Source organism: Salvelinus sp. IW2-2015, linkage group LG3 (assembly GCF_002910315.2).
Source record: "Salvelinus sp. IW2-2015 linkage group LG3, ASM291031v2, whole genome shotgun sequence".
NCBI classification, from domain to species: domain Eukaryota; kingdom Metazoa; phylum Chordata; class Actinopteri; order Salmoniformes; family Salmonidae; genus Salvelinus; species Salvelinus sp. IW2-2015.
In genome coordinates this window covers 11,194,558-11,209,835 of record NC_036840.1, presented here as the reverse complement: position 1 = coordinate 11,209,835, position 15,278 = coordinate 11,194,558, and the positions used below count along the sequence as shown (strand labels likewise).

The following is a 15,278-nucleotide window of genomic DNA, read 5'->3' as shown; positions in this document are numbered from 1 at the left end:
AGCTCTGCTTTGGTTTTAAAGAGATCCCAAATCTGTCTTTAGGACACATTATAACATTAGGCCAGATCTTTAGCGCGTGTAGAATCTGACTGCGAAAGATAACGACGGGTGAGATAATTAGGCATACTGAGGAGACATTGTCAACACCATAAGTCTCTCTGGGCACAGTTGAGGAGAGTCTTGGCAGGGTGGGCTGAGGACAGCCTGGAATGAGTGTCCCATTTTGCTGACGAGAAGAGTCTTCAAACGCTTCAGCCCATCTGCCTCTCACTGCCCATTTTAGAAGATACTGGTCAAAACTAACCAGAATGCTACATCCCCCCAGGAATTGACCCATTAACTACAAGTTAGAGTTTCTTTCAAGATGAACATCTCACCAACTTACTGCCGCAGACTTATTGGAGGCGGGTGCTATAGAGAACCTTTGAACACKAGAACCACAACAAACCTGATCAAACTAGGCTGTCTGGACTCGTTTTCGGAAACTTCCGTTTGCTTCCTCGAAGTTGTGCCSGGCTGCTGAATCGCACGTACAACGTCCGCATCCAACAAATCTGATAATCCACTGGCCTGACACCCTGGCTTGAGGACGTGGGATCGTGAACATTATTTTTCTGAATGATGCCCATTATTCAAAAGGGTTTTAATGGAGATGGGAAGGACACTGGGACAATCATAGCTCCAGGCTTCAACAGAAGGGTCATACAGTACATCTCTATCGGTACTTGAGTTGAAATGATGCCCTTCATGACGATAAACTCCGCTCTATGTAATTATAGAGGCTGCAACTCTGCGCATGCTCCACTTTTCCACAGATTCTAACAAATCTGCAAAAGTTTAAAAGTTACCCTGGTTAGTCTCAATTAGAATATTGTTTCAAGAGACCCGTGGTTCATGAAACCTACCATCGTCGGCCACCCAATACTTCATTGACTTGAGTCAGTCAGAGCAAAAGAGACACGCAAACCGAAGCAAGGTTGTCAGTAGTCAGCCAGAGGAAGGATGGAAGTCTCTGTTGGGGAGCGACTACAGGCTGTTAATAATCCTCTCGGACCTCCTCACAGGGGAGTTGGCTACCCACAGGGAAACAAGTTCTTGGAACAGACCGTCCAGGAGTCAGATGCTTTGCTGTTTGCCAAGATTTTAAAAATACATWAAWWAAATTWAAATCAGGTCACCGTCACATGGTGGTGGCAGCTTTCGACAGCACAGAGATTGATGGCCCATTTTATGAATTCAGGTTCTAAATGCTAAACAAAAACAAATGGACTGGCGAAAGATCAGGGTCAGGGATATAAAAACGTAGAAAAGATTAGTGGTCAGAAAATCCGGATTGTTCAGAAAGAAAAAAAGAATAAAATAACCTCATGTGTCAACTGCAGCGGTGAAGGGTCTGACACTTCTGAATGTTAATGTCTCCCAATTATTACAGACACTGCTTTGTGTCAACATCTCATGTTTCCATCCGCCACGCCATATCACCGGCAAGAGACAGGGCAGGCAACCAAACCAAYCACTGGCTGGCAACATTTGTGACAGTGAGGTTAATGTCTGTCAGCAAACAGGAGAAACAGGGTACCAGACTACTCCACAGAGACCTGGTATTGAATAGCCTAAGCGATCCTGAAAAGACCGCTTTCTAAAAACTAGGCTAAACTTAACAGGACAAGAACAGAGCACAGGCCATGTCAACAACTTAGTCTCCGACCGGAGTACTTTTTAGGAGTGCAATTGGAGGGAGAAACATAGCTCCCCTTTGGGACCAGCTGGCCAGGGTGACAGGGCAGAGAACACCCACACACTGGCTGCTGCACCTGTTCTCAGTGAGGGAGGGGAACACGCTGCTGACCCCTTTACAGGAGGGAGTTCTTAGAATGTGACATTGTTCTAAGAATATGGATCTCCTACAGGTAATAAGAGCCTACGCGTAGAAATAGAATATGTAGAACTTCTATGAGCCAGCGGGGTAAGCAGCAACCATTCACATAGGACGTGTTCCTCCACTCAGCGATCTATGTTGACGCTCTCATTTGAACATTTAATTGTTATTTTAAAATCACAATAATAACTATGTTGAGGCTCAAGGATACGGCTTACCCAAAGMGATTTGTGTTGTATGTTTCCACTTACGTCATTCTCTGGTGCTTACCAAAAACCAGCAGCACTCGTGCTACAGGACCTTCAGAGCAATTGAAGAGGCTGTTCTTTGAGCTCGCCCACTAACACGGCCTCAGGTACACTCATTCATACAATCCTTTCCCGTATTCGCTCGCTTCCGCCAGCCACGACTCACCTAACACAACAGAGCGAGAGGCTAGGCCACACGGCACTCGATCCATTTTATTTCAGCCTCCCCAGCCCTGCTGTCACGGAATAACACTCCATTAGAGGACGACTGGATCAAAAGAGACCCAGATAATGCAGGACAAAGTGCCCTCTGATTATACTGAGACGAGATACAAATGACAACAAAAAAAGGTACATGGTGTGCTATATAGAGACTAAATGTGGGGCTGAGTGAACAGATTTTAACAGGAATATCAGTATCGTAGGCCCAGCTCTGAAAATAGTTGTTTTGCGTGGAAAATCCTCACAAGAAAACAAGATATGCTTGCAGCTACAAAATGAAAACGGTGAAGCTTTTGTACTTTATTTAACCTTTAAAATATGGTTCTCACTTCAAATAAAAAAAACACATCGCTTACCGCTATTTACATTTGCAGGCCTAACACTATTAAGACTTTGGTTTGGGGGGGGGTTGGAGATTCAGGGAAGACCCAACCGACTGTCTACTAGACTAAGTACTAGGGGCTAATTTTGGTGTTTGGGGCAGCTGATGGGGGGGGGGGGGTTGTTTTCTGCACTTATCAGCATGTCAGACACCCACACAGTTAATCATTCTATTTCTTCTGTGAGCAAGACAGACAGACACTGACTGGGACAGTGAGGAAAATAAAGTTAACGTTGAAACCTGGACAGACAGCCAGAGGCTCACCCTGCTCAGCTACCATTTAGGAACAACCAGCACGGCTAGACAGAACCCAGGGTTCGGAATCTGCGTGGGCTGGATTGCCCTGAGTATTCCTGGACACTAACCCCCCCCCCTTACCCTGAGAGAGCCTCCATCTCTTTCTTCCCACACACTCCTCACAGATCCAATAGAAGAAACCCACACAATGACCATACAACACCTCTAAGGGCACAAACYCAAATGGAAAAGACTACACATTCACAAGACTGTAACAGAGACAATTGTTATTTTAACAGTATCTTTGGGACCCTAAACAGTGGTAGACCTCCACACCATTGAACGKAGGGGTTTGTCCACAGCTAGGCAGATTGAGTAGCCCTGATGGATAAGCCGACAGCCCCAGCACTGTAACACCAGTACATTGAAGTTCAGCGCTACTTGAATCCGCCATGCCTCCTTATCAATGTCGACTTGGTTTGTGTTTGCGGCTTGGGCCGTGTGTGAGCAGAGCAGCGCGGTGGAAAATGGGTGCCTGCAGTTTTGACCTTGAGGCCATTTTCAAAGCAGGAAGAGCAGGGCGATGAGTTAAAAAGGTTGTCATGTCCTTTCATGTCATTTCAGTACGTAGGTCCCGGGGAAATCACTGGCYACATTCCCTCCATTCACCAAACTCGGAGCAATAATCCACTGGGTGAATGGTGAAAACGAGAGATCCAACAGGATCATCCCTGTCAATGACAGATAAGAAGAGGGTAGTCTATGCACATGGAATCACGCACACACACACACACACTGATGATGCAGAGAGAACCCTCCAAAGAGGACCGCTCCATCCAATCGCTGCTCAGAAGTGTCTCGTGATCTCTTCCAATGGCTACTGAGGAGGGTGGCTACGTGAGCCTGAGTTCGAGTCAGAGAGGAGAGTGCAGCGCCGCTTGGCTGCCCTCGGGGGTGTGATGTAAGCAGTGCCCGGCTGATTTATACACACAGACAAGTGTTCCCATAAATAAGGACAATTAAAAAACACACACAGAGAGCCTGGTGCATTCAGAAATACACCCTTTACCACACAAAGCACAGTATAGCTGCTTCAGCCCCAGCAGTTCACCCATTTCAACATGTAGCCATGAGAACGGGCTCGGTGACACTGAAAATAAGCATGCAAGTCACTGTAAAACCAGATAGGGAATGCCAAGGCTTAGCAGGGATTAAGCGTGGCTTCCTGCTACCTACCTGCACATTCAGGAGAAGATATTTGTTTGTGTCAGGCGGGATCACTGCAAAAAGGGGGCTTTCCGAGAGCCACATAATGCCAAGGCTCTAAAAGCGGCAGCTGAAAAGTCTGACAATTGATRTAAGATAAACACAAAACATCATGAGAACAATGTTCCAACTCAACTGATGGAGGGTGCGTGTCACTTAGCTCAAGGTCACGGTCCCAATCCCTCAGGGTGGTTTTGAGAACCCAATCGGCCTAACCAAACGACCGTGGACAGCGACACCACCGACCCATCCCAATGACTATTGATCATGGGATCTAGTGCTTTTCAATAATTTCCCTGATCAGAGAAACATGATCAATATACTAGATTGCCCCATTCCCCAAAGCCCAGCCACACACTCATTGATGTTGCCTCTCCCTCCATTAGTCTATAAATGCAGCCGGATTAATACCGCAACAGTTATGCCATTTATGCTTTTTTGTGAATAAAGCTTAAGGATTTAGGCGTTTTAGCTATATAAATATATATATATATCTCACTCAGGCTTAGGCTAGATGCAGGCCTAGCTGTCTGTCACTGACCCCTAGACCTTGAGTATCTGTTTGTTTATTTATATATATATTTAAAAAATAGATACTCAAGGTCTAGGGGTCAGTGACAGACAGCTAGGCCTGCATCTAGCCTAAGCCTGAGAGTGATAGAAAACAACACTTATACAGACGGGAAGCAATTTAGAGATTATTTCTCCCACAACAAAGCAAGGGAGGGGGAGCTGGGGATTGTGGAATTATATGTCTGTAAGAAGTGTTCCCGAAAATAGTATTGTCTCAATGGAAATGTACAATTACATAAAACACACTGAGGGCAGTTAAGTCATTTTTAGGGTCATGCTATTCTGAGTCTGCACTGTTTAATTGCGACCGTGGAAGGGATCCAACCATCTGTGAGCTCTGAACGAATGACAAAATGTCTGTTCGCGCATTTGTCCGCCTGACCGTAATGTAGCCTTCCCTCGCAAAAGTCAGTGGTCGTGTAATCTGGGCCGAAAAACCAGGCGGTGTCAGAGGAAACAGGCGGTGTCAGAGGAAACAGGTGGTGGAAGTGGAAGCAGGCGGTGGCAGTGGAAGGCCCAAAAAACTGCCGAAGACTCCAGTCACTGACTGTTCTCTCTGCTACCGCAGTATAAAATTGATACCAGTGTACCAGGTCTGGAACCAACAGGACCCTGAACAGCTTCTACCCCCAAGCCATAACATTGCTAAATCGTTAACCAAATAGCTACCTGGACTATCTGCATTGACCCTCTTTGCACTAACTCTTGACTAATTACATACGCTGCTGCTACGGTTAATTATCTATCCTGTTGCCTAGTTACTTTACCCCTAACTAGGATATATTTACACATCTACCTCAATTACCTCATACCCCTGCACATCGACACGGTACCCAGTGTATATAGCCAAGTAATCATAACTGATCGTGTATTTATTCCTTGTGTTATTATTTGTTTCTACATTTTTCTCTGCAGTGTTGGGAATGGCCCGTAAGTAAGCATGTCAATGTTAGTCTACACTGGTTGTTTACGAAGGGGAAGGGGGGTTACCTAGTCAGTTGCAAAACTGAATACATTCAACCGAATTGTGTGTACCGCATTTAACCCAACCCCTCTGAATCRAAGAGATACGGGGGGCTGCCTTAAAATCGATGACCATGTCCTGGGGAGCATTTGTTGTTCGGGGGTTAACTGCCTTGCTCAAGGGCAGAAYGGCAGATTTTTTCCACCTTGCCGGCTCGGGGACTCAAACCAGCGACCTTTTGGTTCCTGGCCCAACGCTCTTAACTGCTAGGCTACCTGCCACAACAGCTGTGAAGTATCAAGGCCCATGTATTACAACCCAACAGATGCCAATAGTCAAAGCCAAAGTAACAGAGGCTGCAGGTTGAAACCAACGCAACTACAACAGAGCTGATTGTACAGTCAGACTAATCCAGCTCATAGGAGTCCTCTATCCCGTCGCCACGGGAATGGTCTCTCCCAGTACTGGATTAGCCTAGCGCTGCTCGTGGCTCGTGCCTTTTTAGCTCTGGCGGGGAGGAAACCAGGCAGACAGAACAGTGCTTTTTCCTTTGTGGGGGGGGCCTTTTGTGATGCCGCACTTTTTGAACACAATGCTGGCTCTTTGTACAGGGGCCTGGTGTCAGAGTCTGAATGGAATTCCTTCCCTGTGGCCTGTGTGAGGAGGCCTTTGTCAGAGATGTACTGTCTGGGGACTTTCCAAATGAACACTCTGCACTGACTCCATCTAGCCCCCCCTACACTGGTTCTTCATCTTTCTATTATTCCTCTACTTAATATTCGTATTAAACTTCTCCATCATTCAACATGATCTTCTTCAGCTAACGGTTAGCTAGCGTATAACTGTCCGAATTAGATGTCGACCGATTAATTAGKGCCGATTTCAAGTTTTCATAATCGGCAATCGGCATTTTTGGACATAGATTACGGCCGATTACATTGCACTCCACGAGGAGACTGTGGCAGGCTGACTACCTGTTACGCGAGGGAAGGAAGAAACCAAGGTAAGTTGCTAGCTAGCATTAAACTTATCTTATAAAAAACAATCAATCTTAACATAATCACTAGTTAACTACACATGGTTGATGACATTACTAGTTTATCTAGCTCGTCCTGCGTTGCATATAATCGATGCAGTGCCTGTTAATTTATCATTGAAATCACAGCCTACTTCGCCAAACGGGTGATTTTAACAAGCGCATTCGCGAAAAAAGCATTGTCGTTGCACCAATGTGTACCTAACCATAAACATCAATGCCTTTCTTAAAGTCAATACACAGGTATATATTTTTTAAACCTGCATATTTAGTTAATATTGCCTGCTAACATGAATTTATTTTAMCTAGGGAAATTGTGTCACTTCTCTTGCGTTCTGTGCAAGCAGAGTCAGGGTATATGCAGCAGTTTGGGCCGCCGGGCTCGTTGCGAACTGCGTGAAGACCATTTCTTCCTAACAAARACCGTAATTAATTTGCCAGAATTGTACATAATTATGACATAACATTGAAGGTTGTACAATGTAACAGCAATATTTAGACTTAGGGATGCCACCTGTTAGATAAAATAGGGAACGGTTGTGTATTTCACTGAAAGAATAAACGTTTTGTTTTCGAAATGATAATTTCCGGATTTGACCATATTAATGACCTAAGGCTCGTATTTCTGTGTGCTATTATATTAGAATTAAGTCTATGATTTGATAGAGCCGTCTGACTGAGCGGTGGTAGGCAGCAGCAAGCTCGTATAAGCATTCATTCAAACAGCACTATCCTGCATTTGCCAGCAGCTCTTCGCTGTGCTTCAAGCATTGCGCTGTTTATGACTTATCCTATCAACTCCCGAGATTAGGCTGGCAATACTAAAGTACCTATTAGAACATCCAATAGTTAAAGGTATATGAAATACAAATGGTAGAGAGAGAAATAGTCCTATAATAACTACAACTTAAAACTTCTTTCCTGGGAATATTGAAAACTCGTGCTAAAAGGAACCACCAGCTTTCATATGTTCTCATGTTCTGAGCAAGGAACTTAAACGTTAGCTTTTTTACATGGCACATATCATGTGCAAGAAGTATCTCTTCTTGCACATGATCATCTGATGATTTATCACTCCAGTGTTAATCTGCTAAATTGTAATTATTCGATTTATTGCCTACCTCATGCCTTTTGCACACATTGTATATAGATTCTAATTTTTTTCTACCATGTTATTGACTTGTTTATTGTTTACTCCATGTGTAACTCTGTGTTGTCTGTTCACACTGCTATGCTTTATCTTGGCCAGGTCGCAGTTGCAAATGAGAACTTGTTCTCAACTAGCCTACCTGGTTAAATAAAGGTGAAAAAAAAAAAAAAAAAAAAAAAAAATGGCACATATTGCACTTTTACTTTCTTCTCCAACACTTTGTTTTTGCATTATTTAAACCAAATTGAACATGTTTCATTATTTATTTGAGACTAAATTGATTTTTATTGATGTATTAACTTAACTCGGTATCGGCTTTTTTTGGTCCTCCAATTATCGGTATCGGCATTGAAAAATCATAATCGGTCGAGCTCTAGTACGAATATTATACTGGGTACAATTACTGAGCCTGTGGAAACCAGTTCTGACGACTTCAGAAGSGCCATTGGTTATATTTCTAGCTGGGTCGTTCTGAATGCTTCACCTCACAGAACACACCCTCCAGAGCCATAGTACAAAGTGACGACAGGAAGGGAGAGRGTCTGAAGGTGGAACCCCAGATGCTGACAAGGCACACACGCACCTGACAGCTTTGCGAGAAAGTTTGTCTGGCTGCAGCACAGAGATATCCTAAGCCAGATCCAGCTGTAATGCACTCAAAAAAAAAAAATTTAAAAAATGGAGTAGCGAGCCTACATTTTTCACTTAAAGCATATGTGTGGTAGAAATATCACAAAACACATGAGTCCATTCAGGGTCTGGAGTCTAGCAGAGAGATTATCTAGCCGTGGTGCGAACAGCCCATTTCCCTGGGAATAATCACAACACCACAGATGAAGGCAACGGAAGGTACAGCGGGACTCCAGTATTGTGCTGTAATTACATTGTAAGAAAAGGGAGAGTGAATTAACACTTCTACAGAACACAATGACTATCAACCCACAAAGGAAGTGCGGTAAGTCAGCAGAAACGTCTTTGTTTGGTTTGTTTCACGCTATTGTTTGCCTACAGCAGAACACGGAGGTAACGAGAGAGTGGGGTGACCTCAGGTGAACACGGCGTGTGCGTGAACGACTGTGAGAGAATTTTTTCCAAGGCCATTAAAAAACCACAGCGATAATCAGGCGAAGACTTGAGTGCACTGACTGGGCACCATGCCAAAACACACACTCACATCCCATTCCCTACAGAGTGTCCAAGGCAGGCTGAGAAGCACGATAGTCAACATGAGCACTAGACATTCATATCGGTATGATATCTAAATATATCTGCATTGGTGAGAAAATGCGAGTTGTCCTATTGCGTGTGGCGGGCAAAAGATAGTGTGTTGGTCGTAAACTCGCGCTTGCCAGTTCTTAACACAACACAAAGGGCAGAATAGACTAGGCCAAGAGTGGTCTTTCCTAGTGGTTTGGCCGATGTACATCAGGCTCCTGTAGACTGGCCTGGAGCTAGGCAGTAAGGCCCAGGCACGGAGGGATCTTTCCAGCTCAGTTTGCTGCTGTGAGCACTACACCAACAAACCTAGTCCCCATCACCGACCATTCCTCTTCTTCCTCCAACCATCCTCCGTGTTAATGAACACCGCATCACGTGCACGGCTCTCCTTGAAGCCCCACTGGAGCGTGTCTTTCTCAACTGGGCTCGAGGTTGTTGACACAGGCCTTGATCTCTGGTTTCTGGGGGTGGCCTCAGCCAGAGACCTTTGCGAATGTTCAAACTCATTCACAATCTTTAGCCAACAGTTAATGGCTAATGTGGGACCAAGCACAAAGGATTTYCCCCCACTAAATCAGGACAAGGTGTTGTCATGGCAATTTTGGCTAGCTAAGGTAATGCGCAGAAAACGTAAAAATCCGGTCTAACGGTAGTCTCACGCCGAACTGCGCATGTGCAGGCCCTCAAAATCAAAAGGCACTCCGATATAAAACAACGTCAACAAGACAAAAGGAGCTGMWCCTGGACTACAGGAAACGGAGGGCCGAGCACACCCCTATCAACATTGACGGGGCTGCGGTGGAGCAGGTCGAAAGCTTCCAAGTTTCTCGGTGTCTACATCACTACGGAATTATCATGGTCCACACACACCAAAACAGTCATGAAGAGGGCACGTCAACACCTCTTCCCCCTCAGGAGGCTGAAAAGATTTGGCATGAGCCCTCAGATAGCGCTGCACCACAGAGCATCTTGACTGGCTGCATCACCGCTTGGTMTGGCAACTGCTTGGCATCCGACTGCAAGGCGCTACAGAAGGTAGCGCGTATGGCCCAGTACATCACTTGGGCCGAGCTCCCTGCCATCCAAAACCTCTATAACAGGCGGTGTCAGAGGAAGGCCCAAAAAAATACTCCAGCCACCCAAGTCATTGATTGTTCCCTCTGGTACCGCACGGCAAGCGGTACCGATGCAAGTCTGGAACCAACAGGATCCTGGACAGCTTTTACACCCAAGCCATAAGACTGATAAATAGTTAAACAATAGCTACTAGAGATCCTTTTTGCACTAGCCTTTCATGCAAGTGTAATAAAGCATCTGCCAAGATAACTGCATTTTTATGACACAGGAGTGTTTGACCTTGAAAGGGCAGCAGCCGACAGGGCAATGTGATAATCCTCATTCTAGCTGTTCCGCCTGAATCACTAGCTACATCATTGGAGCAGAATGGGCTCTTCTGAGAGAGCAGGCAATCAGGCTGTTAATCTGATGGAGACGGTTGTGTCAGAGAGCCTGACTCAGATGAGGGATCCCCGGGGCGGCTGCCAATGACCAGCACTATCGGGGTCGAGTCACGGCACGGCAGCCATGCCCAAAACTCGTCTTCTTGACAGCAGAGGAGATATGAGCACGAAGAGCAGGGATAACACACTTCCCTGTGTATTGATTTGAATAGCTAGGTGGAGACAGCATTATTTTTCCTTCTCCTACGCTTTGGAACAGCAAGAAGTAGTAGGCTATAGGTCGTCATCCACAGAGCTASAGAGAGAATCCCCTCCACTCCAACTCTCCTAGAGTAAGGCCCATGCCCCTTTGCAGGGGTGGATGTTCCCGCCTCAGAGCGTCAAAAGGGCTTGACCGACCAACTGCCTGGAAAAGACCTAGACAGATAGTCATGTTTTAGTCCCAAATACATTTAGGACTATAAACCAGGACGTTTTGCAAGGAGTTTCTTCACAATCTCAAACAGAACCATTTTTTTTTTTATATACAGAGCTGTCTGCAAGCAATTTAGCCTGCAGGTCATGCCTAGCCCACAGTAAACTAGTGACCCCTGCTAGCACCACCAGCTTAATGAAAATACCTTATGCTGGGGGACCTTTTCCTTGGGTCAGAGAGTAGGGCGGAGAATGACCAGGGAGGTTGCCCATCTAACCCWTGGCAGTCATCAGCACCTACCCATGGCAGTCGTCAGCATCTGTAACTTGGCAAAGCTTGTGCTTGGCGCGAGGATGGGTACATTCATTAGCAGCCGTCTCAGCCACACATGGTGCCGAAACTTGAAACCTACCGCTGCTAATCCGTTCTTCCTGGCAGGGGCAGCGTATATTTCCCCGCTCCGTCCAGAAACATCATGATAGGATGGCAGAGTCTGTCGGGGGTTAAGCGGATCACTCARCCGGTCCGAAGGCTAACATCTGCCCACCTAGAGTAGGCAGATTAATCCCCCATGCTTAATCCCCCATGTGGTTAGGCATAGGCATGGATTAAAACCAGCCATCCATGCCACATACCATCAAATCTACTGCTGCTCTCCATCTCACTGCCCTTTCTGCACTGGGTGATTCAACAGATGCAGCCTATATACACAATATGCACAGCACACACGTGCATGCAGCCTATAAATAGGCCTAAGACTTTGCATGCACGTTCCTGTTYCAATGCATGGCTGCTTTGATGATTGTGAAGTGAGATGATACAACATTTCATAGGCCGGTATAAAATGTGTTTTCCCCTTCAGAAAGTGCTAGTGATGTTCAAAACGCTGTCTAAGTAGCTCACATGTATAAAACAGAATACTGAATCTGTACCATGGCGGACGGCACTAAATCTTCTCATGAAGGTATTGCTGGTGGTCCCTTTAAGGACAAGTCACCATAACGAGCCAGATGCCATGCAGCAGCCTCCTCTCCTTGCTGCTCATTGGGTCCCTGGTCCTGCTGCTCTTATCGGACACGGAGGGCTGATGGACCATCTGTCGTAAGCCAGTCCTCTTTCACTTCCTCTCTCTGTGTGACCACTATTTTCCAGTCCTGTGTTCAGTGTTAATAGTCACTGGCTTGGTGGCAGAATAGTGTGAGTTGCGCAGTGGTCTAAGGCACTAGAGATCCTGGTTCGAGTACAGGCTCTGTAGCAGCCGGCCTCGACCGGGAGACCCAATGGGGCGATGCACAATCGACCCAGCGTCGTCCGGGTTAGGGGAGGGATCGGCCAGCAGGGATGTTCTTGTCCCATCGCGCACTAGCAACTCCTGTGGCGGGCCGGGCGCAGAGCACGCTGACACGGTCGCCAGGTGTACGGCGTTTCCTCCGACACATTGGTGCGGCTGGCTTCCGGGTTAAGCGGGCATTGTCTCAAGAAGCAGTGCGACTGGGTTGTGTTTCGGAGGACGCGCGGCTCTCGACCTTTGTACGGGAGATACAGCGATGGGACAATTGGATACCATGAAATTGGGGGAGAAAAAGGGGGTAAAACAAATGCTTAAAAAAATTATAGTGTGAGGGTCTTTTGTCAGATCTGTTGCCTATTTGGGGACAAGGGATGCCTATTTGGGGACAAGGGATTAAATCACTGCTACAAACCAGTATGTTTTAGGGAGGGTCAGCACAAACTTGGAGACATAAAAAGTTGCAATTTTCTGTAATGTTGTGCATCCAATTATGACCCTACTTCATTTCCTGAACATGACAGCACAATTTAATTGCCATCTGCAAATGAATTGCCTTCCACAACATTGATTTTGAACACCTTTGATTAATAGCTTTATGACAGCGATCACAGGCCATAAATCCTAAACGACCATTTATCATGAGACTTCTTAGGCCTAGTCGACACCAGTTTTTTTCAAGGAATTACTTAGAAGTTTTACTTTCCTTGAACCCATTATTCTCTTCAGTTCAGAACTTTCCATGACACTGGCAGGATAAGAGTAATTGACCAGTGAGCTTTGAGACTTGCCAACCCCCTCCTGGGGAAGAGGTGTTGAGACAGGGAACACACATAGACCTACATCTTCTGGTGATATATAGCAACAGGAGAGCCTAGCAGAGTACTCCTGAATGATGGAAACTCCCCTAAGTAGTCTGTGATCTATTGCCAGGCTGAATGAGACAAGAAATAGATGACAAAGATGCGACAGACCAGTCWGATGAGTCTGCTACCGTTGTGGTGAGGTTAAACTGGAGCGATGGCGAAAAATGGTCATTGATAAAGTCATGTAGCCTAGCTTGCATTCAAAACTGCATCTTTCCAGATCAGACACACCACCGCTGTGCTCTACAGCTGAGAACCCCCATGCAAATTCAGTTAATCTCATAACAGCATTTAAATCACGTTTTACAACGGTCTTTGTTGAATGTATTTGACCATCACCACGATTTGACTACTGCTATTTTAGTTGTATTGTCATGGTTGTACCTGTATCTGTCAAATGTACATTAGCTACATGTGGCAACAATACCGACATTTTGATGAACATGTGTGGACATCATATTATTTTGTTGTCAGGACAAAATTGTGACAACGCGTTTCAAGACTCACTCACGCCATAACAAAACCATCACCAGGTAGAATGCAGATGCCATTAAACTTCAATCAGGACCAGCTACTTTGTTCACAGCGTCATTGCTAGTTTAACTACATGGACACGTTGTTGTCCCAACACTGGCATCACACAGCGCCACGACAGCGCACCGTTAACTTAACTATCATTTTAGACAGTATGGTATGATCTGTGGCAGCGAACGTAAACACAATAACCTTACAAATATTATGTAGCTAACATTGTCGTTACTTGCTGAATATCTTTATAAAAACGACTTGTCTGACTAGACTAGTCAGGTTGCAGCAAAACGGCTTTTTATTGCTAGCTTGAGCTACAGCCATCGTCACACAATGCCAGATTTCTAGCTTGCTGGTTAGCTAACGTTAATTAGCATTGCAAACAAAAAACTTGCATCTGCCCCAAGCAGAATACCATTATAAATGCCAACGTYGCATTTACGTTGATCCTCACCTTTTTCAATCTTGGGGCCTCTGCCACCGTACCGTCGCGATTTACGAAAGCTTCTCCACCGTTTTGTTGKGGATCTGTCCGTTTCATCGCGGACGCCTGCGGCATCTTAGTGTTCGGGGTGAGAAAACCAGGGCTCGGGTCCCCGGTTTTTACGATAGGCTCCATCGTTGGGGTAGTAGCCGAAGGAACGACAGCTTTTGGTTCGCTTTCAACTATCCCTTTGTCGTCTGCCTTTGTTGTCAGAGGCGATTCGGGTGTTAATTCTTTGCTGGGGACGTCTTTTAATTCGACCTCGGCCATTTCCGCTGCCAAAACCTGGACTGACATCGCTGCTATTTCGCGGAGTCCTTTTCCCAACACATAACTAGGCGACGGATTGTGAGTGGCAGAGTACTGATTAAAAGCAAGGCATTGTGGTCTTCGTAGTTTAAGTCTCAAACATTTAGTGGATATATAATGATCAATGCCATACAAGSACTATTTCTGATCCTATCAAAATAAAAGTAAATAGACTAGCTACATAAAAGGACTTAAACCCCCAAGCTTTCMCAAATAATTTGACAGATAACAGTACAGAACTACATCTCCCAAGAAGTATTACCGTTTCAAATGCATTATGGTAGATTACGTTTGAATTTAACGAGGACTATACAGTGCAGTACTACARAACTTTATATATAGCCAGTTGCTCATGTGAGGGATGACACTACATATTTGATTCAAGTCTTGTATCCAAACTACATTGAGTTTATCTGGGGAAAAAAACTTTTAAAAAATGTAAAGGAATTAGAAAATATCTCGCATGTAGTCCTCTAAGCAAGAATACAAAGTAAACGCACCAGCGACAAAAACACCGATTCTTATTTAACCTTAATTTAACCTTTATTTTTTAAACTGTATTTACAATGATACTGTATTCTGATATGAATGCAATACAAATGTATGTCAATTGAAGCCTTTCCATTCTGCATCACATGGCACAATGCCATCTGAAAAACAATATTTCATTTGGACATGGTTGCTTACATCCTTTCATTTGACAACCCCCTCTTTCAATGCACATCTCTATAATCTCTATATTGCTTTTTTATT

At 45.1% G+C, this 15,278-nt stretch overlaps 1 protein-coding gene across 4 annotated transcripts in view; it reads right to left on the bottom strand.

The window, feature by feature from the left end:
* The window catches only part of LOC111950594 (putative adenosylhomocysteinase 3), a 45,293-nt gene extending 30,726 nt beyond the window's left edge, over positions 1–14,567 (bottom strand). For all 4 annotated transcript variants that reach the window (XM_023968301.2, XM_023968311.2, XM_023968321.2 and 1 more), the window contains exon 1: positions 14,187–14,567. In XM_023968301.2, coding sequence (XP_023824069.1) covers positions 14,187–14,513 — 327 coding nt within the window. In that variant the 5' untranslated portion in view covers positions 14,514–14,567. The remainder of the gene's footprint in view (positions 1–14,186) is intronic.
* Between the last annotated feature and the right edge of the window lie 711 nt (positions 14,568–15,278).